Source organism: Hyperolius riggenbachi, chromosome 4 (assembly GCF_040937935.1).
Source record: "Hyperolius riggenbachi isolate aHypRig1 chromosome 4, aHypRig1.pri, whole genome shotgun sequence".
Classification (NCBI taxonomy): domain Eukaryota; kingdom Metazoa; phylum Chordata; class Amphibia; order Anura; family Hyperoliidae; genus Hyperolius; species Hyperolius riggenbachi.
The window spans coordinates 10,804,018-10,831,679 of NC_090649.1; the positions used below are offsets into that span (position 1 = coordinate 10,804,018).

Below are 27,662 nucleotides of genomic sequence, written 5' to 3' on the forward strand. Positions count from 1 at the left end.
CTACTCACATTAGATTTAGTCATCTTTATAGACAACCTCCATGGGGTAATAAAACACCTGGCAGCAATAATTCTACCGCTGTGAGCCTGTGATGTCACTAATTCAGCCTGTCCAATCCGTGCAGAGAAACCCGGCCACTGCCCAGATGGAAAGATCTGCAAGAGGAACACCTATACCTGCAACGATGACACCTGCTGCCCCAAAGACCAGAAGTGCTGCAGTGTGTGTGGAAGGAACTGCGAGGACCCCGTGTCAGGTACCACCGATAACATACCAACAGGGGTTCTAAATACAATCATCCTATTGGTATGGCTTAACATGGGATAGGAACACTTTACGCACATGCAGATGGGGTATGGGGCGAGAAATAGAGAGGAATGAAGTGCGGGGCAAGGACACACAAGAGTAGAGGAGGTCACCTCTTCACCCTCTGCAGCAATGCTGCTAGCACCCATCTGTCTAGTTGCAAAAGACAACGTCTGGATGCTGAGCACGTGCCCTTTGGTCAATGGATCGTACTCAAAATGGGAGACTGTTAGCAGTGGGGTCCCACAGGGGTCTGTACTAGGTCCAGTGCTCTTCAATTTATTTATTAATGACCTAGTAGATGCAGTAGTGAGCAACGTTGCTATTTTTGCAGATGATACAAAATTGTGCAGAATCATCAACTCTCAGGAAGATAGTGTCATATTGCAACAGGATCTGGATAGGATGGCTATATGGGCACATACATGGCAGATGAAATTCAATGTTGACAAATGTAAAGTCATGCATTTTGGTCGTACCAATGGTCTAGCACCATACAAAATAAATGGGATACAGTTGGGGACATCAAAGTTGGAGAAGGACTTAGGAGTACTCATCGACAACAAGTTAAATAATTGTACTCAATGCCAAGCCGCTGCAGCTAAAGCTAACAAAATTTTGGGATGCATTAAAAGGGAAATAAAAACTCGAGATGCTAGCATAATATTGCCCCTGATTAACTCTCTAGTAAGGCCACATCTGGAATATGGAATTCAGTTCTGGGCACCACATTACAAAAAAGATATTGCAGTCTTAGAGCAGGTGCAGAGACTAGCAACAAAATTGATATGTGGGATGGAAGGTCTCGCTTACCAAGAAAGGTTAGATAAACTGGGTTTATTTAGTCTAGAGAAAAGACGCCTTAGAGAAGATCTAATTAACATGTATAAATACATCAGAGGGCAATATAATAGCTTGGCGGATGAGCTTTTTGTCCCTAGGCCTTCTCAAAGGACTAGAGGACATGATCTGCGCATGGAGGAAAAACGTTTTTGCCATTTATTTAGGAAAGGTTTCTTTACAGTAAAAGTGATTAAGATGTGGAATGCATCGCCACAGGAAGTCGTTATGGCAAACTCTATACCTGCATTTAAAGGGGGCTTAGATGCTTTCCTTGCGTTGAAAGACATCCATGGCTACAATTACTAGGTAATGCCTAATGATGTTGATCCAGGGATTTTATCTGATTGCCATCTGGAGTCAAGAAGGAATTTTTCCCTTTAGGGGCTAATTGGACCATGCCTTGTAAGGGTTTTTTCGCCTTCCTCTGGATCAACAGGGATATGTGAGGGAGCAGGCTGGTGTTGTACTTTGTACTGGTTGAACTCGATGGACGTATGTCTTTTTTCAACCAAAATAACTATGTAACTATGTAACCTCTGTGGTCGGCCATGACAATGCCTGGTCTGAGTGGAGTCTGTCTACTGTATGGTCTTGGCCACCGTGCTGATGTTCAGTTTCAGGGTAAAGCAATCAAAATCCGCACAATGTCTCCATTGGGCCCCCCTCGGTATGAATGCTAGGTGGGATTTAGCTTTAGTGACTGGTTAGCTTAAATATTAATAAAGGAGACCCCTCCCTGTTCCACGTTTTCTTTGTTTTTTGTTCCATCTTTATTTTTGATTGGAACTATTTGCTTGTGTATATACTTATTTGCTCTGCTAAACATTGATGTGTTTTCATCTTTAAGTGCGCTTTCTTTTTCTTTGGTTTTTATGTATCTTTTGGTTTGTAACACAAATTTTAAATTTGTACAGTGTTGTAGAGGCTGCTGTGGCGACCATTTTGGAGAGTGCTGACCCTGTGAGACCGCCCTTATTGGGTGTGGTCGGTCTGTTACACCTCCTGGTTCTGCCCACCACCCTCTATAAAACCTTGTAGATGTGAGTCATAAAAATGGCTTTGATCAGGAACCGTGCTGGTTCGAAACATGTCAGTCTAAGTACTCGCTTTTTTATCTGATTGGGATACGTCCTGAATACATTTTGGATTTTTGGAGACATTGTGCGGACTTTGATTGCTTTACACTGTGTGCGGGCTGGGCAGCCCTTTTTCCAGCACTGTCTCCCTCCTGTGATGGGAGCGGTATTTTTTCTGCTCTTATCAGTTTCAGGGTGTTGGCAATCTTCTTATAGCCTACAGGCCAGCTTAGTGTAGAGCAACAATTCTTTATGCTCCTCAGAGAGATCTCTGCCATGAGGAGCCATGCTGAGCTTCCAGTGACCAGTATGAGAGAGTGTGAGAGCAATAACACCAAATGTAACACACCTCTTGCTCCCCAGTCACACCTGAGACCTTGTAACACTAACCAGTCACATGACTCCTGGGAGGGAAAATGTCTGATTGGGCAGAATTCTTCTATAAGCTCCTCAGAGAGGTCTCTGCCATGAGGAGCCATGCTGAGCTTCCAGTGACCAGTATGAGAGAGTGTGAGAGCGATAACACCAAATGTAACACACCTCCTGCTCCCCAGTCACACCTGAGGCCTTGTAACACTAACCAGTCACATGACTCCTGGGAGGGAAAATGTCTGATTGGGCAGAATTCTTCTATAAGCTCCTCAGAGAGGTCTCTGCCATGAGGGGCCATGCTGAGCTTCCAGTGACCAGTATGAGAGAGTGTGAGAGCGATAACACCAAATGAGGAAAAGGGCCAAAACACTGTTATAAAATAAGTACACTGAGTTAATTGTGTCACAGTGTCACATCTGCAGTGTTGTTTATTAAAAAAATACAATAACTAATTTATAGAAATACAAGTTCTACTGACCTGTAAGGTACTGTATGTCCTGTGGTAGAGATGGGAAGTTCGGATCTTTTCAATGATCCGGATGATTCAAATCGGATCATTGAAAAGATCCGGATCTTTGATCCGAATCTCGGATCATTTGACTACGGAAGCATTCGGGGGTGAAATGACTAGCAGGGCAGGAGAAGGAGAGGGGGGTGGACACACAGAGAAGGGGAGAAGATGCACAGAGGGCAGGGAGAGGACAGAGAAGGGAGGAGGGACGAGCAGAGAGCAGAAATGTTTTCTTGCACACAATACCCACATGCTGCAATCATATGCTTTACATGTATTTCACCTATATGCTCATCTGTATACCTTGAATGGAAACGTCGCACAGTGAAAGAAAGCATTTCCCAAGCTGTGCTGAGCTGAGCCAAAAGTTTCCAATGTGTTCACTGGTCACAACTACGGAACAGACAGCCTATAATGAGCAGCACATTACAGCCAGTATGTGTGCTCTACACATATCTGGCAGTGGCACCCATGTCCCCTCATCTACCTGTCCCTGCAAGGCTGCCTCCCCTCCAACAGAGCGATCCATCTCAGCTCTGCTTCCAGGACCCCGCTGCCCGCTGAGAGGGGGCGTGTCGCTCCTGGCCCCGCCCCTTTTGCGATTCGAATCACTCATTTTGATGATTCGGATGATTCGACTCACAAAATAGATTCGGATCAAAGATCCGAATCGTTCATGATCCGGACAACACTATCCTGTAGGCCTGTTAGATACTGGATGTCCTATAGGCCTGTGAGATACTGGATGTCCTGTAGGCTTGTGAGATACTGGATGTCCTGTAGGCTTGTGAGATACTGGATGTCCTGTAGGCCTGTGAGATAATGGATGTCCTGTAAGCCAGTGAGATACTGGATGTCCTGTAGGCCTGTGAGGTACTGGATGTCCTGTAGGCCTGTGAGATACTGGATGTCCTGTAGGCCTGTGAGATACTGGATGTCCTGTAAGACTGAGATTCTGTATGGCCTGTAGGCTTGTGAGATACTGGATGTCCTGTAGACCTGTGAGATACTGGATGTCTGGTAGGCCTGTGAGATACTGGATGTCCTGTAGGCCTGTGAGATACTGGATGTCCTGCAGGCCTGTGAGATACTGGATGGCCTGTAGGCCTGTGAGATACTGGATGTCCTGTAGGCCTGTGAGATACTGGATGTCCTGTAGGCCTGTGAGATACTGCATGTCCTGTAGGCCTGTGAGATACTGGATGTCCTGTAGGCTTGTGAGATACTGGATGTCCTGCAGGCCTGTGAGATACTGGAGGTCCTGTAGGCCTGTGAGATACTGTATGACCTGTAGGCCTGTGAGATACTGCATGTCCTGTAGGCCTGTGAGATACTGGATGTCCTGTAGGCCTGTGAGATACTGGATGTCCTGTAGGCCTGTGAGATACTGGATGTCCTGCAGGCCTGTGAGATACTGGATGTCCTGTAGGCCTGTGAAATACTGGATGTCCTGCAGGCCTGTGAGATACTGGATGTCCTGCAGGCCTGTGAGATACTGGATGTCCTGTAGGCCTGTGAGATACTGGATGTCCTGCAGGCCTGTGAGATACTGGATGTCCTGTAGGCTTGTGAGATACTGGATGTCCTGTAGGCCTGTGAGATACTGTATGTCCTGTAGGCCTGTGAGATACTGGATGTCCTGTAGGCCTGTAAGATACTGGATGTCCTGTAGGCCTGTGAGATACTGGATTTCCTGTAAGCCTGTGAGATACCGGATGTCCTGTAGGGTTAAGATATACTGGATGTCCTGTAGGGCTGTGAGATACTGGATGGCCTGTAGGCTTGTGAAATACTGGATGTTCTGTAGGCCTGTGAGATACTGGATGTCCTGTAGGCCTGTGAGATACTGGATGTCCTGTAGGCCTGTGAGATACTGGATGTCCTGTAGGCCTGTGAGATACTGGATGTCCTGTAGGCCTGTGAGATACTGGGTGTCCTGTAGGCCTGTGAGATACTGGATGTCCTGCAGGCCTGTGAGATACTGGATGTCCTGCAGGCCTGTGAGATACTGGATGTCCTGCAGGCCTGTGAGATACTGGATGTCCTGCAGGCCTGTGAGATACTGGATGTCCTGTAGGCCTGTGAGATACTGGATGTCCTGTAGGCCTGTGAGATACTGGATGTCCTGTAGGCCTGTTAGATACTGGATGTCCTGTAGGCCTGTGAGATAATGGATGTCCTGTAAGCCAGTGAGATACTGGATGTCCTGTAGGCCTGTGAGATACTGGATGTCCTCTAGGCCTGTGAGATACTGGATGTCCTGTAGACCTCAGAAATAATGGATGTTGTAGGCCTGTGAGATATTGTATGACTTGTAGGCCTGTGAGATAGTGGATGTCCTGTAGGCCTGTGAGATACTGGATGTCCTGTAGGCCTGTGAGATACTGGATGTCCTGTAGACCTCTGAAATAATTGGATGTTGTAGGCCTGTGAGATATTGTATGACTTGTAGGCCTGTGAGATACTGGATGTCCTGTAGACCTCTGATATACTGGATGTCCTGTAGACCTCTGATATACTGGATGTCCTGTAGGCTTTAGAGATACTGGATGTCCTGTAGGCCTGTGAGATACTGGATGTCCTGTAGACCTGTGAGATACTGTATGACCTGAAGGCTTGTGAGATAATGGATGTCCTGTAGGCTTGTGAGATACTGGATGTCCTGTAGGCCTGTGAGATACTGAATGTCCTGAAGGCTTGTGAGATACTGGATGTCCTGTAGGCCTGGGAGATACTGGATGTCCTGTAGGCTTGTGAGATACTGGATGTCCTGTAGACCTCTGAAATGATGGATGTTGTAGGCCTGTGAGATATTGTATGACTTGTAGGCCTGTGAGATACTGGATGTCCTGTAGACCTCTGATATACTGGATGTCCTGTAGACCTCTGATATACTGGATGTCCTGTAGGCCTGTGAGATACTGGATGTCCTGTAGACCTGTGAGATACTGTATGACCTGAAGGCTTGTGAGATAATGGATGTCCTGTAGGCTTGTGAGATACTGGATGTCCTGTAGGCCTGTGAGATACTGAATGTCCTGAAGGCTTGTGAGATACTGGATGTCCTGTAGGCCTGGGAGATACTGGATGTCCTGTAGGCTTGTGAGATACTGGATGTCCTGTAGGCCTCTGAAATAATGGATGTCATGTAGGCTTGTGAGATATTGGATGTCCAGTAGGCCTGTGAGATACTGTATGACTTGTAGGCCTGTGAGATACTGGATGTCCTGTAGGCCTGTGAGATACTGGATGTCCTGTAGGCCTGTGAGATACTGGATGTCCTGTAGGCCTGTGAGATACTGGATGTCCTGAAGACCTCTGAGATACTGGATGTCCGGTAGGCCTGTGAGATAATGGATGTCCCGTAGGCCTGTGAGATAATGGATGTCCTGTAAGCCTGTGAGATACTGGATGTCCTGTAGGCCTGTGAGATACAGGCAGTTTGTGCCACAAGCCCCTCCCCTCTGGGCCTTGTAATAAAAGATCAGTTGGCAATGATGTTATGGAGAACCTCTCTAAAGCTACAAACTCACCTTGTGATGCAGGGAGATGGATCCAGCGACGTCTCCTGATCCAGCTTTTTCCATCTTCCGGCCGGCGGGTATGCGCTACTTCACACAATGTTACACGACGGGAGCAAACAAGACTTTGCGCGTAGTCGTTGGGGATCTTAAAAATCCGATCCGCCGTGACAGTCATTATCACCGTGCAACGCTGAGCGCCATTTGCATGATCGTGCACCTGTACCTATGTCGCTAGATCGCGTAAATGACTGCTCGTCGCTAAAAAATTGTCAGGAAAATTGTTGGAAAAAATTGCAGGTGGATACGTGCCTTGAGGAAGCAGCTGAGGTTCATCTCTAAGATCATTGATAAGGTTTCAGAAAGCCTGGAGTGGCATAAAATGGAAGCATGGTGGATAAAGGGCGTGATCAGTATGGATGTGGGCGTGTTCAAATAACACTTGTTGTGTCACAGTTTATGGCATGTTGTAATTGAAGAGAAATGCCACTTTTTGAGAAACAAGTAACCCCCTTCAGTCCAGCACCGCACAGGCATGCTATTTCAGATTGCTTACCTTGAATACTTCATTAAAATGCCTCAGCTGCTCCATGGGGGTTTCAGAGCTTCCTGACAGTCACTTAGTTTGTGCAGCTGTGGAAAACAAGTGACAGCTGCAGCTACTGTGTAACTTATGCTGGAAGAGGAACATGCCTGGGCTGTACTGAAAACAAAAGCATCACAGACTACCAAGTAATGCAATCTGGCCTTACCGTCATATACCGTCTTTCCCTGAATTTAAGACCTCCCCGAAAATAAGACCCATCTTATCTTTCAAGCATGCTTGAAATATAAGCCATCCCCCGAAAATAAGACCCAGCTGTGGGACGCTTTGTGTATGGGGAGGTGTGTGTTCTCTCACCTCCCTTGTAAGTGCGACCCCCTCCGTTCCTTGTAACGTCTCCAGTGTAGCGGCGGCATAGGATTGATGCTGTGAGGGCGCCCTTTGACCCTCACACGCTGATGCTTTGCCGGCTCTGTGCCTGGCTGATTAGTTCCAGGCGCACATTGATTATGACAGGAGGAGACCGCCAGTGCAGAACCTGCAAAGTGTCAGCGGGAGGGTCAAAGGGCGCCCTCACAGCATCAATCCTATGCCGCTGCTACACTGGAGATGTTACAAAGAACGGAGGGGGACACAGCCACAAGGGAGGTGCGGTGAGAGACCACACACCTCCCCACACAAAGCGTCTACCCCTCTCCTAAAAGTAAGCCCCCCCTCAAAAAAGAAAAGAATATAAGACAGTGTCTTATATCCGGGGAAAGATGGTAGCTGTGGCATGAGGCTGAGAGGTCAGTAGGGAGCAGAGTTAGCCAATGACATGTCAATGAGATATCAGTTTGCATGCAAATTTCATGCACTTTTTTATGCAGTTTAGAGATGAGCCAATCCCAATCGACAGGAAATACTTTTAAATTGACCCCATTCCAAACGGCATATAACTTGCGTTAAATTAACATATGATTGACCATGTTTAGTAGACAGGCAGTGGCAGATCTGCTATCGGCTTTTTGTGATGTTTTGGGAGTTTTCTGTAACATTAATACTCACCTTTCTGTCCCCCACAGAAGAGTAAGGCCACTACTGATGATGTCACACGTGGATCGTCACTTCCATGGATACAGAATGTACCTGTGCTACTTCACTGAAGGTGTCATAGAATAAATTCCATCCCTGGCCACTAGTATGCATGGTCAATGGAATGCATTTTCACCTTGTATGCAAATTAAATGGAAATTGTATGCAACTTCAAATGGAGCTTCTTCCTTACTCACTGCAGTCTACCAGATCCCTTGCTATCCTCCCCGACCACTGTGTTGTGCCGCTGTGACCCCCATTAATGTCTGTGACTGGCTGCAAGCACATTGTGGCCGGAAGTGTACTGCACCTGCGCAGCTGCAAGGTTTAGAGACTGTGCAATTGCAGCTACACCCCCTCCTCGTGGCCGGGAGTGTTCTGCGCCTGCACAGCTTCAAGGTTTAGAGACTGTGCAAGCGAAGCCCCACCCCCTTCTCATGGCCGGGAGTGTTCTGCACCTGCACAGCTCCAAGGTTTAGAGACTGTGCAATCGCAGCCACACCCCCTCCTTGTGGCCGGGAGTGTTCTGCACCTGCACATCTGCAAGGTTTAGAGACTGTGCAAGCGCAGCCCCGTGCCTACTCGTGGCTGGCAGTGTTCTGCACCTGCACAGCTGCGAGGTTTAGAGACTGTGCAAGCGCAGCCCCGTGCCTCCTCGTGGGCGGGAGTGTTCTGCACCTGCACAGCTGCAAGGTTTAGAGACTGTGCAAGTGCAGCCACACCCCCTCCTCGTGGGCGGGAGTGTTCTGCACCTGCACAGCTGCGAGGTTTAGAGACTGTGCAATCGCAGCCACAGCCCCTCCTTGTGGCCGGCAGTGTTCTGCGCCTGCACATCTGCAAGGTTTAGAGACTGTGCAAGCGAAGCCCCGTGCCTCCTCGTGGGCGGGAGTGTTGTACGCCTGCACAGCTGCGAGGTTTAGAGACTGTGCAAGCGAAGCCCCACCCCCTCCTCATGGCCGGGAGTGTTCTGCACCTGCACAGCTGCAAGATTTAGAGACTGTGCAAGCGCAGCCACACCCCCTCCTCGTGGGCGGGAGTGTTCTGCACCTGCACAGCTGCGAGGTTTAGAGACTGTGCAAGCGAAGCCCCGTGCCTCCTCGTGGGCGGGAGTGTTGTACGCCTGCACAGCTGCGAGGTTTAGAGACTGTGCAAGCGAAGCCCCACCCCCTCCTCATGGCCGGGAGTGTTCTGCACCTGCACAGCTGCAAGATTTAGAGACTGTGCAATCGCAGCCACACCCCCTCCTCGTGGCCGGGAGTGTTCTGCACCTGCACAGCTGCAAGATTTAGAGACTGTGCAATCGCAGCCACACCCCCTCCTCATGGCCGGGAGTGTTGTACGCCTGCACAGCTGCAAGGTTTAGAGACTGTGCAAGCTCAGCCCCATGCCTCCTCTTGGGCGGGAGTGTTCTGCGCCTGCCCAGCTGCAAGGTTTAGAGACAGTGCAAGCGCAGCCACACCCCCTTCTCGTGGCCGGCAGTGTTCTGCGCCTGCACAGCTGCAAGGTTTAGAGAGTGTGCAAGCGCAGAATAGTTCCAGACACGGAAGCGTGACTGAGGAGGCGTGTGCAGCCAGGACAGCGCATGGGATGACAGTGACACAGTGGTGTGGACTGGGAGGACAGCAGCGACCTGATAGACTGAGGGGGAGGAGCTGCAAGAAGCCCCAGGTAAGTATAAGCCATCTTCTTTTCCTCCCTTTCCTTTAAAGTGGGATGGTAGCTGGAAATGGAAGCCTCTGCTATGCTGTTGCCAGGTATTAGTGTACCATAGATCTCCCGGACATGTTATACCTGCATCCCCACAGAGCCCAGTATACCAGAAGGCACTGATCAGACGTGAGCTCTCTGCTGCTTATCGCTCCTCCCTCCCATGGCTCCTCCCTTGTAGAGAGACGCATTGCTGCAGCAACACACTATTCAGAAATGGACTCAAACTTTCCACTGGCTCGATAACACTGCCAGTCTCTGATCGATTGTCCCGATTTCAAACTGCATACAATTTGCATTCATTAGCATGGCGTTGACCATGTGTATTGTTGACCGACTGTCCGGCCTGGAGAATGGAAATAAATGAGGCTTGGGGACATTCTTTCTTTCAGAATTTTCAGAAAAGATTTACTTTGTTTGAAAATGAACCTGAGACAAAGCTCTGGTCAAAAAAATACTTACCTAAGAACTGGAACCTGCAGATGCTTCCCGCATCGTCCTCTGGACCACCATTGCTGCTCACGGAAACCCTTCCTCACGCACAAGTGTGGCTGTACTGTGCCTGCGAGAGTACGGCCGTACCTGCACAGTAAGCCGAAACCACTCGTGTACGAGGCTGATGCCGCACCTGCACAGTAAGCCGAAACCACTCGTGTACGACGCTGATGCCGCACCTGCACAGTAAGCCGAAACCACTCGTGTACGAGGCTGATGCCGCACCTGCACAGTAAGCCGAAACCACTCGTGTACGACGCTGATGCCGCACCTGCACAGTAAGCCGAAACCACTAGTGTACGACGCTGATGCTGGATCTGTGCAGTGTAAGCTGAAATCACTTGTACACAATGCTAATGCCACAGCTGCGCAGTAAGCCGAAACCACTCGTGCACAACACTGACACCACACCTGCACAGTAAGCCGTAACCACACAAGCAAAACGCTGATACTGGACATGCGCAGTAAGCCGTAACCACTCATGCACACCAACGATGCCGCACCTATGCAGTAAGCCGTAACCACTCGTGCAGAACGCTGATGCCGCACCTGCACAGTAAGCCGAAACCACTCGTGCAGAACGCTGATGCCGCACCTGCGCAGTAAGCCGTAACCACTCATGCACGACGCTGATGCCGCACCTGCACAGTAATCTGAAACCACTCATGCACAGCACTGATGCTGTACCTGGGCAGTAAGCCGAAACCACTAGTGCACGACGCTGATGCCGCACCTGTGCAGTAAGCCGTAACCACTCGTGCAGAATGCTGATGCCGCACCTGCGCAGTAATCTGAAACCACACAAGCAAAACGCTGATACTGGACATGCGCAGTAAGCCGTAACCACTCATGCACACCAACGATGCCGCACCTATGCAGTAAGCCGTAACCACTCGTGCAGAACGCTAATGCCGCACCGGCACAGTAAGCTGAAACCACTCGTGCAGAACGCTGATGCCGCACCTGCGCAGTAAGCCGTAACCACTCGTGCACGACGCTGATGCCGCACCTGCACAGTAATCTGAAACCACTCATGCACAGCACTGATGCTGTACCTGGGCAGTAAGCCGAAACCACTCGTGCACGACGCTGATGCCGCACCTGTGCAGTAAGCCGTAACCACTCGTGCAGAACGCTGATGCCGCACCTGCGCAGTAATCTGAAACCACTCCTGCACAGCACTGATGCCAGAGCTTTCCAATAAAGTGAAACCACTCATGCACAATGCTGATGACACAGCAGGAGCATGGTGGGATCTTTAGGAGGGTCCCAAGCAACCACGGTGAATCAGAGGAGGATAAGGGAAGCATCTGGAGGGTCCCTCTTCTTAGATAAGTATTTCTTGACCCGAGGCTCACCTTGGCTACATATTAAAGTTCACCTGCGAGATCCTCACTTTCCAATCTAAAGAATGTTTTGGTGCAGTTTGTATCATAAATAAATAAAAAGCTAAGAAAACAAAGTGGAACTTTTATGTACATAACTTAATGGGCATACTTTTACAAAACAATCCCTTAGGCGACAGCTTGAGGGCGGAGTCCTGTACAGGGACGATAAGTGGCACACGGCGGGCCGTTGTGGTGAGATCGGCAGACACCTGTAAACAAGCTCAGTTCTCGGTCAAGCTGACCTCCTCAGCAGAGTTCCATCTCGCGTGTGGTACGCACCTAGATTGTACACAAGATCTGCATGTGCCTGTGTGTGTCAGATTATGGGAGAATCTCCATCAGTGGCAGTATTGCATTGTCATTCTACCACAGCCGCGCTTCCACCATGTCAAAGGGAGATTCCTCTCGGCAAGTGTCCATGAGCATGTCCACAGCCAAATGCAAAAAGAAAAGGGGCTTCATTCACTAAGCAGCAGCTTAATGAGAGCAGAGTGTTATAATCCTACACTTTGATTGGCCCAATTAGGGATGGTCGTAGTCAGCCAACTTCGCTACGCTAGAACTATGCGTAGTTTTACGCAATTACGCTTCGACAAACTACAGGTTCGAAATCAAATATTAGTTTTGTATGCATTTCTTAGACTACGCATTAAAATACGCAATTACGCGTAGTGCGAAGCGTAGTGTATGCGGATGCTTATGCCCGTATGCAGAAAATTTTATGCATTAATTCCCCTGTAAATGTTGATATCGGGAACTCTTCTATGCATACATTCCCCTTTTCAATGCGTAAATTTGTAAGCGTACAATCGCACGCGGAAAATTAGACGCGAGTAACGCATTAGTAGTTCACTACCCAATACACGTTAGCTATGCATAGTGGGCATAAGCTACGTGTAGCGGCACTTTACTACGCGTAAATTCGTAAGCGTAATTTTGAAACTTCACCTACGAACTACGATGCGTTTGCACTGGCGTAGTTTCTGCTCATCCCTGGGCCCGATAGCCTGACTGTCAAGTGACAGGCAGTCTACAGAGCCAATCATAGTGCAGGAATATCGTACTTTGAAGCCACAGGACCCGTCATGGTTCAGTGGAGCGCTCATTAAGTGTCCCGAAGTGCTCTTTAACCACTTCAGGACCGTAGGCATACACCCCCTAGTGACTCGTTTTTACAATTTAGGCCACTGCAGCTTTAAGGCCTTGCTGCAGGGCCATACAAGCCAGCACACAAGTGATTCCCCCACCTCCTTCTTTGCCCACCAACAGAGCTTTCTGTTGGTGGGCTCTGATCGCTGCTTGTTCGTTTACTTATTTATAAATTTTGCCATTTCTTAAATTATTTTGTTTCCCAAACTCCCACCAGCAGGAAATCCCAGCAATCGGCTCTCACAGACATCAGCCTATGACAGCCGATCGCTCTCTGTGCCTCCCAGGGGGACAGCCGTGTCACACGGCTATCCCCAGTGCAGCTCTGCCTTAGATCGCAGCGCTGTACAGTGTAAATAGACGGTGGTTTTGCCATCTAACAGTCTCTGCTGCAAGACTGATGACGGAGCGGAGCTGAGGCGTGCACGATCTCCTGAAAAACCCCACCCCAGGACTTGACGCAAATCGTTGTGATGCGGTCGTTAGGTAGTTAAACTACCTGAGCCCAGTGTAATTTAGCAGCGCACACTATGACTGCATAGCCTGCACAGGGCATTATAAGACTCCCTGCTGTCATTAAGCTGCAGCATCACAGCTTAGTGTATCTAACCCCAGGTGTCATCATCTACCTTCCAATCTTCATTAAAGAGACTCTGTAACTTTAAAAAGATCCCCTGGGGGGTACTCACCTCGGGTGGGGGAAGCCTCCGGATCCTAATGAGGCTTCCCACGCTGTCCTGCGTCCCACGGGGGTCTCGCTGCAGCCCTCCGAACAGCCGGCGACAGGCCCGACTGTAATTTCAATATTTACCTTTGCTGGCTCCAGTGGGGGCGCTGTGGCTGCATTCGGCTCGGAAATAGACGGAAATACCCGATCTCCGTCGGGTCCGCTCTACTGCGCAGGCGCCGGAGACTTGCGATCGGGTATTTCTGCCTACTTCGGAACCGACAGCCGTCAGAGCAACTGCGCAGGAGCCAGGAAGGTAAATATTACGTCACAGCTGTACGGAGGGCTGCAGCGGGACCCCCGAGGGACGCAGGACGGCGTGGGAAGCCTCATTAGGATCTGGAGGCTTCCCCCACCCGAGGTGAGTACCCCCCAGGGGATGTTTTGCCGTTACAGTTCCTCTTTAATTCTTCTCACTGTCAGCAATGGCTGCCTCAAAACTCCTCCATGCCGATCATCATCACACCATTAATTCAGACTACACAATAATTAGGAACTCCTTGGGGTATTATTGCCTAATGGGGTGCTTTAGTGATGCCCCATTTTCAGGCAGATAAAAGACTCGCATACCCATGAGCTGTAGTAAATGCTGTGTAATGGAACCTGTTTCGGATCTGGACGATCCTTTATCAAGCACACAGGAATGTGGAAAGTGCTGGGGGAGTAACAAAAATGAATCTTAAAGAAACCTGTAACGACAAAAAGTTCCCCTGGGGGGTACTCACCTCGGGTGGGGGAAGCCTCCGGATCCTATCTAAGCTTCCCCCGTCCTCCTCGGTCCCACGGCGGTCTCGCTGTGCCCCTCCGAACAGCGGGATGTAAATATTTACTGTACCTCCGCCTCGGAGATAGGCAGAAATAGCCGATCGCTGACAGCCCGCTCTACAGTTCAGGCACAAGTCTCCTGTGCCTGCGTAGTAGAGCGGACCCGACAGAGATCGGCTATTTCCGCCTATCTCCGTGCGGAGAGCCACAACAGCGCCCCCGCTGGAGCCAGGGAAGGGAAATAAATCAGCGCTTGTCAGCCTTGTCGAGGGAGGATTCTGGGACACTTCAGGGGAGCCAGCGCTGGACTGCCTGCAGCTACAGGAGTGGGGGAGCCTCGTTGGGACCCTGAGGCTTCCCCCTCCCGAGGTGAGTACCGCCCAGGGGAACTTTTTTTTTTTTTACAGAGTCTCTTTAAAGGGGAACTGAAGAGAGAGGTATATGGAGGCTGTCATGTTTATTTCCTTTTAGACAATACCAGTTGCCTGGCAGCCCTGCTGATCCTCTGCCTCTAATACTATTAGCCATAGCCCCTGAACAAGCATGCAGCAGATCAGGTGTTTCCGTGGTTCAGACTTATAAGTCTGATCTGACAAGACTAGCTGCATGCTTGTTTCTGGTTTTAATCAGATACTACTGCAGAGAAATAGACCAGCAGGGCTGCCAGGCAACTGGTATTGATTAAAAGGAAATAAACATGACAGCCTCCATATACCTCTCTCTTCAGTTCCCCTTTAAAGTGAACCTGTGTGGGAAAACAAACAGTAAATAGATACTCACCTCAGCCTCTGGATGATCCAATCCTCCATCCATTCACCCCTCTGATGCTCGCCAGAACCCCCTCCTCCTTGTTCGCGGCCACCCCAGTAGCACTGAGGTAAAACTCTCACACGGGTGGCTCTTGGCTACTACAGGTCACACCTGCACACGGACGGGGCGTGGCCACCCCAGTAGCACTGAGCCGCTCAGGCACAGAGGTAAAACTCTCACACGGGTGGCTCTTGGCTACTACAGGTCACACCTGCACACGGACGGGGCGTGGCCACCCCAGTAGCACAGAGCCGCTCATGCACAGAGGTAAAACTCTCACACGGGTGGCTCTTGGCTACTACAGGTCACACCTGCACACGGACGGGGCGTGGCCACCCCAGTAGCACTGAGCCGCTCAGGCACAGAGGTAAAACTCTCACACAGGTGGCTCTTGGCTACTACAGGTCACACCTGCACACGGACGGGGCGTGGCCACCCCAGTAGCACAGAGCCGCTCATGCACAGAGGTAAAACTCTCACACAGGTGGCTCTTGGCTACTACAGGTCACACCTGCACACGGACGGGGCGTGGCCACCCCAGTAGCACAGAGCCGCTCATGCACAGAGGTAAAACTCTCACACAGGTGGCTCTTGGCTACTACAGGTCACACCTGCACACGGACGGGGCGCGGCCACCCCAGTAGCACTGAGGTAAAACTCTCACACGGGTGGCTCTTGGCTACTACAGGTCACACCTGCACACGGACGGGGCGTGGCCACCCCAGTAGCACAGAGCCGCTCATGCACAGAGGTAAAACTCTCACACGGGTGGCTCTTGGCTACTACAGGTCACACCTGCACACGGACGGGGCGTGGCCACCCCAGTAGCACTGAGCCGCTCAGGCACAGAGGTAAAACTCTCACACAGGTGGCTCTTGGCTACTACAGGTCACACCTGAACACGGACGGGGCGTGGCCACCCCAGTAGCACTGAGCCGCTCAGGCACAGAGGTAAAACTCTCACACAGGTGGCTCTTGGCTACTACAGGTCACACCTGCACACGGACGGGGCGTGGCCACCCCAGTAGCACTGAGCCGCTCATGCACAGAGGTAAAACTCTCACACGGGTGGCTCTTGGCTACTACAGGTCACACCTGCACACGGACGGGGCGTGGCCACCCCAGTAGCACAGAGCCGCTCAGGCACAGAGGTAAAACTCTCACACAGGTGGCTCTTGGCTACTACAGGTCACACCTGCACACAGACGGGGCGCGGCCACCCCAGTAGCACAGAGCCGCTCATGCACAGAGGTAAAACTCTCACACAGGTGGCTCTTGGCTACTACAGGTCACACCTGCACACGGACGGGGCGTGGCCACCCCAGTAGCACTGAGCCGCTCATGCACAGAGGTAAAACTCTCACACGGGTGGCTCTTGGCTACTACAGGTCACACCTGCACACGGACGGGGCGTGGCCACCCCAGTAGCACAGAGCCGCTCATGCACAGAGGTAAAACTCTCACACAGGTGGCTCTTGGCTACTGCAGGTCATACCTGCACACGGATGGGGCGTGGCCACCCCAGTAGCACTGAGCGGCTCATGCACAGAGGTAAAACTCTCACACAGGTGGCTCTTGGCTACTACAGGTCACACCTGCACACGGACGGGGCGTGGCCACCCCAGTAGCACTGAGCCGCTCATGCACAGAGGTAAAACTCACACGGGTGGCTCTTGGCTACTACAGGTCATACCTGCACACGGACGGGGCGTGGCCACCCCAGTAGCACAGAGCCGCTCATGCACAGAGGTAAAACTCTCACACAGGTGGCTCTTGGCTACTGCAGGTCATACCTGCACACGGATGGGGCGTGGCCACCCCAGTAGCACTGAGCGGCTCATGCACAGAGGTAAAACTCTCACACAGGTGGCACTTGGCTACTACAGGTCACACCTGCACACGGACGGGGCGTGGCCACCCCAGTAGCACAGAGCCGCTCAGGCACAGAGGTAAAACTCTCACACAGGTGGCTCTTGGCTACTACAGGTCACACCTGCACACAGACGGGGCGCGGCCACCCCAGTAGCACAGAGCCGCTCATGCACAGAGGTAAAACTCTCACACAGGTGGCTCTTGGCTACTGCAGGTCATACCTGCACACGGACGGGGCGCGGCCACCCCAGTAGCACAGAGCCGCTCATGCACAGAGGTAAAACTCTCACACGGGTGGCTCTTGGCTACTACAGGTCATACCTGCACACGGATGGGGCGTGGCCACCCCAGTAGCACTGAGCGGCTCATGCACAGAGGTAAAACTCTCACACAGGTGGCACTTGGCTACTACAGGTCACACCTGCACACGGACGGGGCGTGGCCACGACTCCGTATCCGACCAGCTCTTGTGAAATATGTTCGGCAGGTCCCAGCGCTGAATCTCTGCAGTCAAGGATGAGGGAAGAATCTGCATTACCCAGAGGCTTCCCTCTACGGAGGTGACTATCTAGCTTGGACCTTTTATCCCCTCACAGGTACACTTTACAATAAAAATGAATGTTATAGAGATTCCCGTTAGCGTCTCTGCCGGCACTTTCCACACACTTCTGTCCTTCATAATGGAGAATATAGAATGGACTGACCCCATCACACATCAGCCATTATATAGAGTCCTGAGTGGCTATTGTACATATATGTGTTCCTTGTAATGAAGCAACATAGCATTATTCACCTGAAGTGAGAGGAGTATGGAGGCTGCCATATTTATTTCCTGTTAAGTAATACCAGTTGCCTGGCAGCCCTGCTGGTCCCTCTGGCTGCAGTAAAGTCTGAATCACAAACCAGAAACCAGCATGCAGCTAATCCAGTCATCTGATCTGCATGCTTGTTCCGGGGCTATGGCTAAAGATATTAGAGGCAGAGGATCAGCAGGACCGCCAGGGAATCTGCATTGCTTAAAATGAAATAAATATGGCAGCCTCCCTCTGACTTTGGATCCCCTTGAAGGGTATATTCTCACTGGCAGCAGCACCCGCAGTACGCGGCAATATTTACTTATGAGATCCAGCACAGGCGCAGTACCACCTTCCCCCCCTCGGGCTCCGGAGGAAGTGGTCCGATCAGGTGGATATTGTGCAGGGGCGAAACACCTGCGCAGCAGAACGGACTTTATCGGACTCGGCTATTTCCTGATGGGAGGGGGAAGATGGTGATGCGTCTGCGGTGGATCCATAAGGTTGATATCGCCCTTTGCTGCTGAGGGCTGCCTCCTTGCTGCAAAGGAGGGGGGAAGCCTCATTACGATCCAGGGGCTTCCCCCTCCCGAGGTAAGTGGCACTTTTCTTTATGACAGGTTCTCTTTAAGCAGATGCTGCTTGTAATATCTTGGCATGAGGCAACACTGATACAACTTACTGTATGCACTCGAGTATAAGTCTAGAAATGTAGGTCCGATTCATTTTATAAAAGTATAGGGTTGGACTTATACACGAGTCACTGGGCATCACTGAGAAGTGTGTGCATTAATAGTGACATTCCCATTTGCAGCAATGTACCCTGTGGTAAGTGGTACTTTGAGGACAGGAAATACAGGTGTGAAAGTCCTGGCCACAAGAATTAACAAGGAAAGGGGCGGGAAATACTGGGCAGCAGAAGGAGGAGTGGAGTTGAGTTGGCTGCAGTACTGTATGCAGTGCAGTGATTTACCCATCCTGAGTCCCATGTGCAGCCACTAATGTTTCTGGGTAGACTTATACTTGAGTCAATAAAACATTCCAGCTTAAGAGGATTGAATATTCCCAGAATATCTTATAAGTCGACTCTTCCCAGCTTTCTCCTCCGCCCCGGGTGAGTCCAGCCTCAATACGAGCCGTATTCAGCGACGCAGAAAACATCCGCAGAGGCACAACTTCCACAAGAACAAAAAACATTGGGGGATGGGGATATCACTGAGGAAATAAATCAGATACAGAAACAGCAGAGGTTGTCGGCTTTCCCCAGCAGAAATCAGATTTCCATGGAAATTCAGCGTTCCCCAGACTGATGCATTAGGGCAGGGGTGTGGAACTCAAATACAGAGGCAAAACTGTGCTCTGGTACCAACTCACGGCTGACCTGAATGTCTAGTGACCACCTCCCTCCCTTATACAGTTCCCTGGTGTCTAATAGCCACCCCCCCCTCCATTCCCAATACAGTTCTCTGATGTTTAGTGGTCCTCCCTCCACTATACAGTTCCCTGGTGTCAAGTGCCCTCCCTTATAAAGTTCCCTGGTGTTTACTGCCCTTGCCTTCCCTTATACAGTTTCCTGGAGTCTAGTGCCCTCCCTTACAGTTTCCTGGTGTGTAGTGGCCCCCTTATCCCCTATACAGTTTCCTGGTGTCTAATAGCACCCCCCCCCCTCCATTCCCAATACAGTTCTCTGATGTTTAGTGGTCCTCCCTCCACTATACAGTTCCTTGGTGTCTAGTGCTCCCCTCCCTCCCTCCCCTATACAGTTCCCTGGAGTATAGTGACCCCCCTTCCTCCCCTATACAGTTCCCTGGTGTCTAGTGCTCCCCTCCCTCCACTATACAGTTCCATGGTTTCTAGTGACCCCCCCCCTTCCTCCCCTATACAGTTCCCTGGTGTCTAGCAGCCCCCCTCCTCCTTTATACAGTTCCCTGGTGTCTAGCAGCCCCTCTCGCCCCCCTGTACAGTTCCCTGGTATCTAGTGGTCCTCCTCCCTCATGTATACAATTCCCTGATGTTTAGGGCCCTTCCCCTTCCCTGTACAGTTCCCTTGTGTCTAGTGGCTCCCTTTACTCTCCTATACAAGTTCTGTCCCCCTCTCCATATGGCTTCCCTGGTGATCTAGGGCTTACCCTCCAATATAGCTTCCCTGGTGGTCTAGAGTGAGCCAAACATAATGTAAAGTGGAGAAATCACTTGAGGGCCAAAGCTGATGGCTCCGAGGGCCAGATTTGGCCCACAGGCCGGAGTTTGACATGTATGTATTTGGACAATCACAAGAAGAATTGGAACAATCGGAGAATCAGTATTATACTGCAGGAATCTGATTACCGCAGAAATTTTAGGCCAATCAGAAGACTCGGAAGTATTAGGCCAATTAGAGGAAGCAGATGTTAACCGCAGTTGGCGATTGGAAATGCGGATTCTGAATAATAGCGTACAACGGAAAAACACTTTTTGGAAAGAAGAAGTCCGTCAGAAACGGAAATCTGCTTTTCTGAACATCCCTAGCCATTTCCCAAACCTGACTCAGCAAATTTACAGATCTTGTCAGCTCCAAATGTGCATAATGTTCATTGTATTTGCGTATCACCACTCGTTGAATGTTTCTATTAAAGTCTGAAGCCGAAAATGTAAGAAAAAAACGATACTTGCCTAAAGAGAGGGAAGGTTCTGGGTTCTATAGAGCTTTCTCATTCCTCTCCTCATCCCCTTGTTCCTACGCTGGCTACCCGGTTTAAATCTCCCGCCGCGGGAAGCTTCAGCAGTCTTCGGGAGCCCTATTGCTACCGAAGACGGGAGGCTCTGTACTACGCGCGCGAGAGTGCCCGAGAGAGGGCGCTCACACATGCGCAGTCTGGAGTGGCCCGGTTTTGGGAGCCCGAGTGCTCCTGAAGACTTCTGAAGCTTCCCACAGCGGAAGAGAGCAGTCTAAGACCCATGGGAGACTGCTAATGGAGGAGCCAACTCAGGAATGACGGGACAAGGAGAGGAACAGGAAGCCTCTATAGGACCCAGAGCCTTCCCCCTCCTTAGGTAAGTATGTGTTGTTGTTTTTTTTTACTTCAGACTCCCTTTAAGGACGCAATGAGATTGTTCAGTCTGGACACGGGAGTCGGGTATATTTAACTTTTATTATAGAATGCTGGCATGTTCTGCAGTTCTTTAAAGAGAAAACTAACCAATCACAGCTACTGTCCCTACAGCAATCACACCTACTACTGAACCTCCTGCAACCCCATCTACCGCCCCCTAGAGCAATCACACCGCTACTGCAGCTACTTCAGTCAAATGCATACTGTCTGCACACCATCACATTGCTACTGTGCCTACTGCAACCCCATCTACTGCCCCCTACAGCAACCACACCGCTACTGCAGCTACTTCAGTCACACTGCTACTATGCCTACTGCAACCCCATCTACCGCCCCCTAGAGCAATCACACCGCTACTGCAGCTACTTCAGTCACACGCATACTGTCTGCACACCATCACACTGCTACTGTGCCTACTGCAACCCCATCTACTGCCCCCTACAGCAATCACACCGCTACTGCAGCTACTTCAGTCACACTGCTACTATGCCTACTGCAACCCCATCTACCGCCCCCTAGAGCAATCACACCGCTACTGCAGCTACTTCAGTCAAACGGCTACTGTAACAACTGCAACCCCTTCTACCGCCCCCTCGAGCAATCACACCGCTATTGCAGCTACTTAAGTTATACGGCTACTGTAACAACTGCAACCCCATCTACCGCCCCCTTAGAACACTGAAGTGAACGTGAAGGATAACTGAGAGACACGTTACTCAACCACCAGTCATCTCACCTGTCGAGTGATACCCGCTGCTCACTACAATCACCAATGTTCCTGATCTCAAGCAGATACAAGCTGGGCCCTGGTCTCCTGGATGTCTCCAGCTCCATACACTCAGCAACCAGTGATGATTCTCTTGGGCGACATCACTGGGCCGGGCTGCACACACGGCTGTGTAGCTGATTATGTGTTCTGTTGCTATGCGAGAAGGTGGGGCAGACGGGCGGCACATGCGTGACATCACACGGCAAGGAGGGGAGCAGCGCTAACAATGGGGTAGGCGTCGCTAGTGATGAGTAGATCCGCCTGGTGGATGGCTTGTGGGTTGGGGGAGGGCGCTGTCGTACACACGCCTGATTGTAAGGCATGTGCATGGGGCTTAGCCCAGACCTTGGTTTGTGCCTCCTGAACAGCACCAGAGGGGATCTGTGGTTAAGCAGTGGTAAGTATCAGTCCATGTGGCACCTCTTCATGTAGATGGGACTGAGCTATATGGGTGGCAGAACTCCTAAAATCTATGTGCTGCATAAAAAGCACACGCCCCCGAGGAGTCACCCTCTCCTAATCTCCTGCAATCAGGACACTGGGTACTGCAAATAAAGCACACGCCCCCGAGGAGTCACCCTCTCCTGATCTCCTGCAATCAGGACACTGGGTATGGCAAATAAAGCACATGCCCCCGAGGAGTCACCTCTCCTGATCTCCTGCAATCAGACACTGTGTACTGCAAATAAAGCAAATGCTCCCGAGGAGTCACCCTCTCCTGATCTCCTGCAATCAGGACACTGGGTACTGCAAATAAAGCACACGCCCCCGAGGAGTCACCCTCTCCTAATCTCCTGCAATCAGGACACTGGGTATGGCAAATAAAGCACATGCCCCCGAGGAGTCACCTCTCCTGATCTCTTGCAATCACTGTGTACTGAAAATAAAGCACATGCCCCCGAGAGTCACCCTATTCTGATCTCCTGCAATCACTGTGTACTGCAAATAAAGCACACGCCCCCAAGGAGCCACCCTCTCCTGATCTCCTGCAATCAGGACACTGTGTACTGCAAATAAAGCACACGCCCCAGAGGAGTCACCCTCCGCTAATCTCCTGCAATCAGACACTGTGTACTGCAAATAAAGAACACGCCCCCGAGGAGCCACCCTCTCCTGATCTCCTGCAATCCGTCACTGTGTACTGCAAATAAAGCACACGCCCCCGAAGAGTCACCTCTCCTGATCTCCTGCAATCAGACACTGTGTAGCCCAGACCCCAGCAGCTGAAGAAATCTCACAGACCAAATATCTGGGGTGGGTCAAAATACATTGGTGTAACTGAAGCAGCTGTTAGCGGGGGAGGAGTCTGCTAAGATGAGATCTGGACTATGTCAGAGAGATAAATCCTCAGATATTGAGAGAGAGAATATCTCGGAATGCATTTGTTTTTATTTTCAATGTACACGCTCAATCACTGCTGTTAAAAACCAAGCGATCCCCAATTGTTTACGCTGAAGGAACTAGGCTAAAGAGCAGTTGAATTCAACGAGAGCACAACGACAGTCTGCGGATCGGATCGTTGGCAGAAGTGCGAAAATGAGGACCCCTGAAATTCACCACGTGACTAGTTTGAATGGAGCAATTATTATGGTTCAATACAAACGTCTGACACCGACTATCGTCTGAGCCAATCCGCCAGGACAGACCGGTCTGCATGAATGATAATTGCCATCTTTTACCATCGTTGGGACACTTTTTTGTAAACAATTTTCGACTCACCTATTGTTCGTTTCGTTCAAGCATGAGTATGGAGCTTTAAACGAGGCAGTTGAAAATAAGGAGATAAAGCTCTTCATCCCAAGAGGATACATCAAATAAAATTACCATTGTAGCTCTAGCCTTTTCCCAATCTATGCCCTAATCTGGTAAAAGATTCACTTTCAGAATGGAGGCCATAAATGGACCACCACCAGCAGACCACAGCCTCTCAATGCTCAGGAGTCAGGCCACCCGAGACCTAGGGTTGGTTTCTGAGTCCCATTCAACAGTCAACGCACTCACACTCAAGTATCTACTGGCAACCACTCATCTAATGAACTTTCATCTACAAAGAGGCAGATTTCAAATATAAGTGCTAAAGTTCTATAGTGTTCACATCACCAGGCCTTCATGGGGTGTGGGGTCATCTCACTTCACCCCAGAACAGTGAGGGCACCCCTAGGCTGAGTTAAGCCAACCATACAGTGAACTGTCCTTGTATGAAATGAAAACCTCAACGGACAGGTCTCCTTTAAGTGACCAAAATCTCAGTGATGATCTATTTCTGAAGCTGTAGAGGCCAAAGAGATATTAGCTTATTCTGTCAAGTTATTAGTGTTATGGATCATTCCCAAAGATCTAAGGATCAGGATTGAGAAGCATCACAGATGTATGTGGGGCCATCCTTATCCCAATATCGAGGCGTGTGCCGTCAAATAATCCATCTCTGGAAGAGGTGGTTATGGGAACATTCCCTCTTCAGAATTTTAGGGGTGTTCCTCAGCCTTTCTCCAAAACGTTAGGGGTACGTCTGGGAGTAGTCCATCTCTGGAAGAGGTGGTATTGAGACTAATTCCTCTCCAGAACCTTTGGGTTGTTCCTCAGATCATTTGATCTTTAAAACTGCGGGATGTTCCTGAGATCGTTCCATCGTCATGTGTGGTTATAGGGTCATTTCACCTCTAGTGCGGAAGGGATGTTCCTGTATCCAATTTCAATACTGTAGGAATGTCCTTGGATCAAGTCATTCAGCATATTGCGATTGAGGTGGACCAGCCCGTTTCTCAATCCATCTTTAACACTGCAAGGATATCCTTGGGTTATTCCATTGTGGTCTGCTGGGAGAGATCAATCTATTCCACAGCTACAGATATGTAACAGTTTAGGTAACCTAGTGCAGCACCCCCGGCCAGGCGAAGGTCCAGGCTGCTGGGGTATTGCAGCATCAGCCGGTGTACAGTACCACATAGTCTCAGGCAACAAGGGTGTCGGAGGATCAGCACCACAGGCCGGACCCCTGACTGGTCCATCTCAAGGAAAAGGAGGGGGGGGGAGGGGTCACAGTTTCAGTCTTTTAAGACAGAAGGAAGTATTTCAGAACAATCCACAGATTTGGGAACCTTGTAGTGCAGAACTTCAGGGTGAATTGTCTGAAAAGCAAAAGAAAAATATTGAAGCGTGACCAGCAGGTAATGGGTCAAAACAAAGCAATGTAGAGAACTAGAGAGGCGGTGGGTTACAGAAAGTTGGTATATATAATGCTTGTGCCACATGTACTGTTCCCATAGGGAGGACTTCCTTAGGACACCTTACCCCGAATGGAGAAAAGAGAAGACATTCTTGTCATGTGAGCTACATAAGCTCTAATTTATGGTTCATTCAGTAATTCTAAGAGCAGACTGTCACCCCCCTCCCCCCCAGGTCTGCCTGCTTAAATTCTCAATCTGATAGGACATAGACCACCCACCATCCGTAACCTCAATCTATATACCATACACATACAATCGCTATAAGTGGTAAACTGCCCCTAAAATCTGGGATAGGACCTTCTCAGAGCTACTCTAAGCCTGCAAAGAAAAGTGATTTCAGAACAACCTAATCTTCCTACACAATACTACGTAAGTTCTACATGGTAAAAGGCCTCTTGCACACTACATGCGATTCCGATTTTGTTATCTGATCCGATTTGTGAAGCCGATTAAAAAACGAACTGCCTGCTGCTACGTCTTGTAATCGTACTCAAAAATCGGATCAGATAAAAAAAAATTGGAATCACATGTAGTGTGCAAGAGGCCTAGGACCGGCCAGTACCTGGAGGTGAAGTCAATTTGTAGGCATTTTGCAGTTTTTAGTGGCGTTCCTATTGCTGTTTAGTGTCGTTCCTATTCAGGCTGTGTAATAGAAAAGAATAGTAGAAATAAAACTCCAAATATTTACTGGAATTTTTTTTTAATAAGGATGCCTATAAATAGACTTTCCATAGGTTTCTACATAATCAAATACACCTCCCCCCTCAAAAAAAAAAAAAATCATTTTCCAAAGACTATCCTAACTTATGGAAGAGAATTAAAGACTACCATTATTTACTGCATGCTTACTGCTGAAATACCTCATGTTTTACCTCACTTAATGCATTTACCTCATGTCTTACCTCATGTCTTACCTCATGTTTACCTCATGTCTTACCTCATGTCTTACCTCATGTCTTACCTCATGTCTTACCTCATGTTTACCTCATGTCTTACCTCATGTCTTACCTCATGTCTTACCTCATGTCTTACCTCATGTCTTACCTCATGTCTTACCTCATGTCTTACCTCATGTCTTACCTCATGTTCGGAAATGGAGAAAAATCTTTCAGAATTGCTATAAAAAAGAGGAAAATACCTCATGAGGTATTTTACCTACAAAAACAAATATTTACTTCCCATAGCCACCAGAATTGAGGCCATTGCGAGCGTTCAATCTATCTATACACTCTAATAATCCTCACAGGTAATAGGCACGGTCTGGCTTCATTGGCTGCTACCTCCTGTCTGTCTTCTGTGCGCTCTGCAGCAAGTTCCACATATGACGCCTAAACCAACATTAACAAAGACTACGGCACACAATGAATGACTGTGATCGCTTCAGGTGACATTTTACCATAGAGTTGTAAAAAAAATAAAAATAAAAAATAAGCGTATGGAATTTTTTTCTTCTTTAAAAATGTATTGCTTGATATCATCAGCGCGGGTTTAATAAGGGCTCATTCAAACAACGCATGCACAAACAGGATTCCGTGCATGTGTTTCAACTCTTCAACACGTGTGTCAAAACACGCTAAACCCCACACGTGGGGGGCGACATTCCATTGGAAAAATGCATGCACCGCGCTAGGATGTACCCGGCCTTGTTATGATGAGCCACTCTGGAACGCACGCTGTACTGTGACCGGTAACATGGCAGTCTATAGACTTTCATACAACCTGCATTCCAGACAGTATGAGGGGTGCGTCACGATGGACAGCACTGCACGTCAGTGTGACTGAGCCCTTCATACAGGTCCTGTCTCACCAATGTGCTCAGGGTGATGGACAGCACTGCAGGTCAGTGTGACTGAACCCTACATACAGGTCCTGTCTCACCAATGTGCTCAGGGTGATGGACAGCACTGCACGTCAGTGTGACTGAGCCCTACACACAGGTCCTGTCTCACCAATGTGCTCGGGGTGATGGACAGCACTGCACGTCAGTGTGACTGTGCCCTGCATACAGGTCCTGTCTCACCAATGTGCTCGGGGTGATGGACAGCACTGCACGTCAGTGAGACTGAGCCCTTCATACAGGTCCTGTCTCACCAATGTGCTCGGGGTGATGGACAGCACTGCACGTCACTGTGACTGAGCCCTACATACAGGTCCTGTCTCACCAATGTGCTCGGGGTGATGGACAGCACTGCACGTCAGTGTGACTGAACCCTACATACAGGTCCTGTCTCACCAATGTGCTCGGGGTGATGGACAGCACTGGAGGTCAGTGTGACTGAACCCTACATACAGGTCCTGTCTCACCAATGTGCTCAGGGTGATGGACAGCACTGCACGTCAGTGTGACTGAGCCCTACATACAGGTCCTGTCTCACCAATGTGCTCGGGGTGATGGACAGCACTGCACGTCAGTGTGACTGAACCCTACATACAGGTCCTGTCTCACCAATGTGCTCGGGGTGATGGACAGCACTGCAGGTCAGTGTGACTGAGCCCTACATACAGGTCCTGTCTCACCAATGTGCTCGGGGTGATGGACAGCACTGCACGTCAGTGTGACTGAGCCCTACATACAGGTCCTGTCTCACCAATGTGCTCGGGGTGATGGACAGCACTGCAT

General features: G+C 49.8%; 2 protein-coding genes across 2 annotated transcripts in view; one reads left to right on the forward strand and one right to left on the reverse strand.

The window, feature by feature from the left end:
• LOC137571127 (uncharacterized) overlaps positions 1-11,911 on the forward strand; it is a 178,181-nt gene extending 166,270 nt beyond the window's left edge. Inside the window, exons 11-12 of the mRNA XM_068279852.1 lie at positions 125-256; positions 8,238-11,911. Coding sequence (XP_068135953.1) covers positions 125-256; positions 8,238-8,245 — 140 coding nt within the window. The 3' untranslated portion in view covers positions 8,246-11,911. The remainder of the gene's footprint in view (positions 1-124; positions 257-8,237) is intronic.
• Positions 11,912-21,066: 9,155 nt separating this feature from the next.
• Positions 21,067-27,662, reverse strand: part of LOC137571128 (putative nuclease HARBI1) — a 44,626-nt gene continuing 38,030 nt past the window's right edge. The window contains exon 5 of the mRNA XM_068279854.1: positions 21,067-24,943. The gene's annotated coding sequence lies outside the window, so the exon portion shown is untranslated. The remainder of the gene's footprint in view (positions 24,944-27,662) is intronic.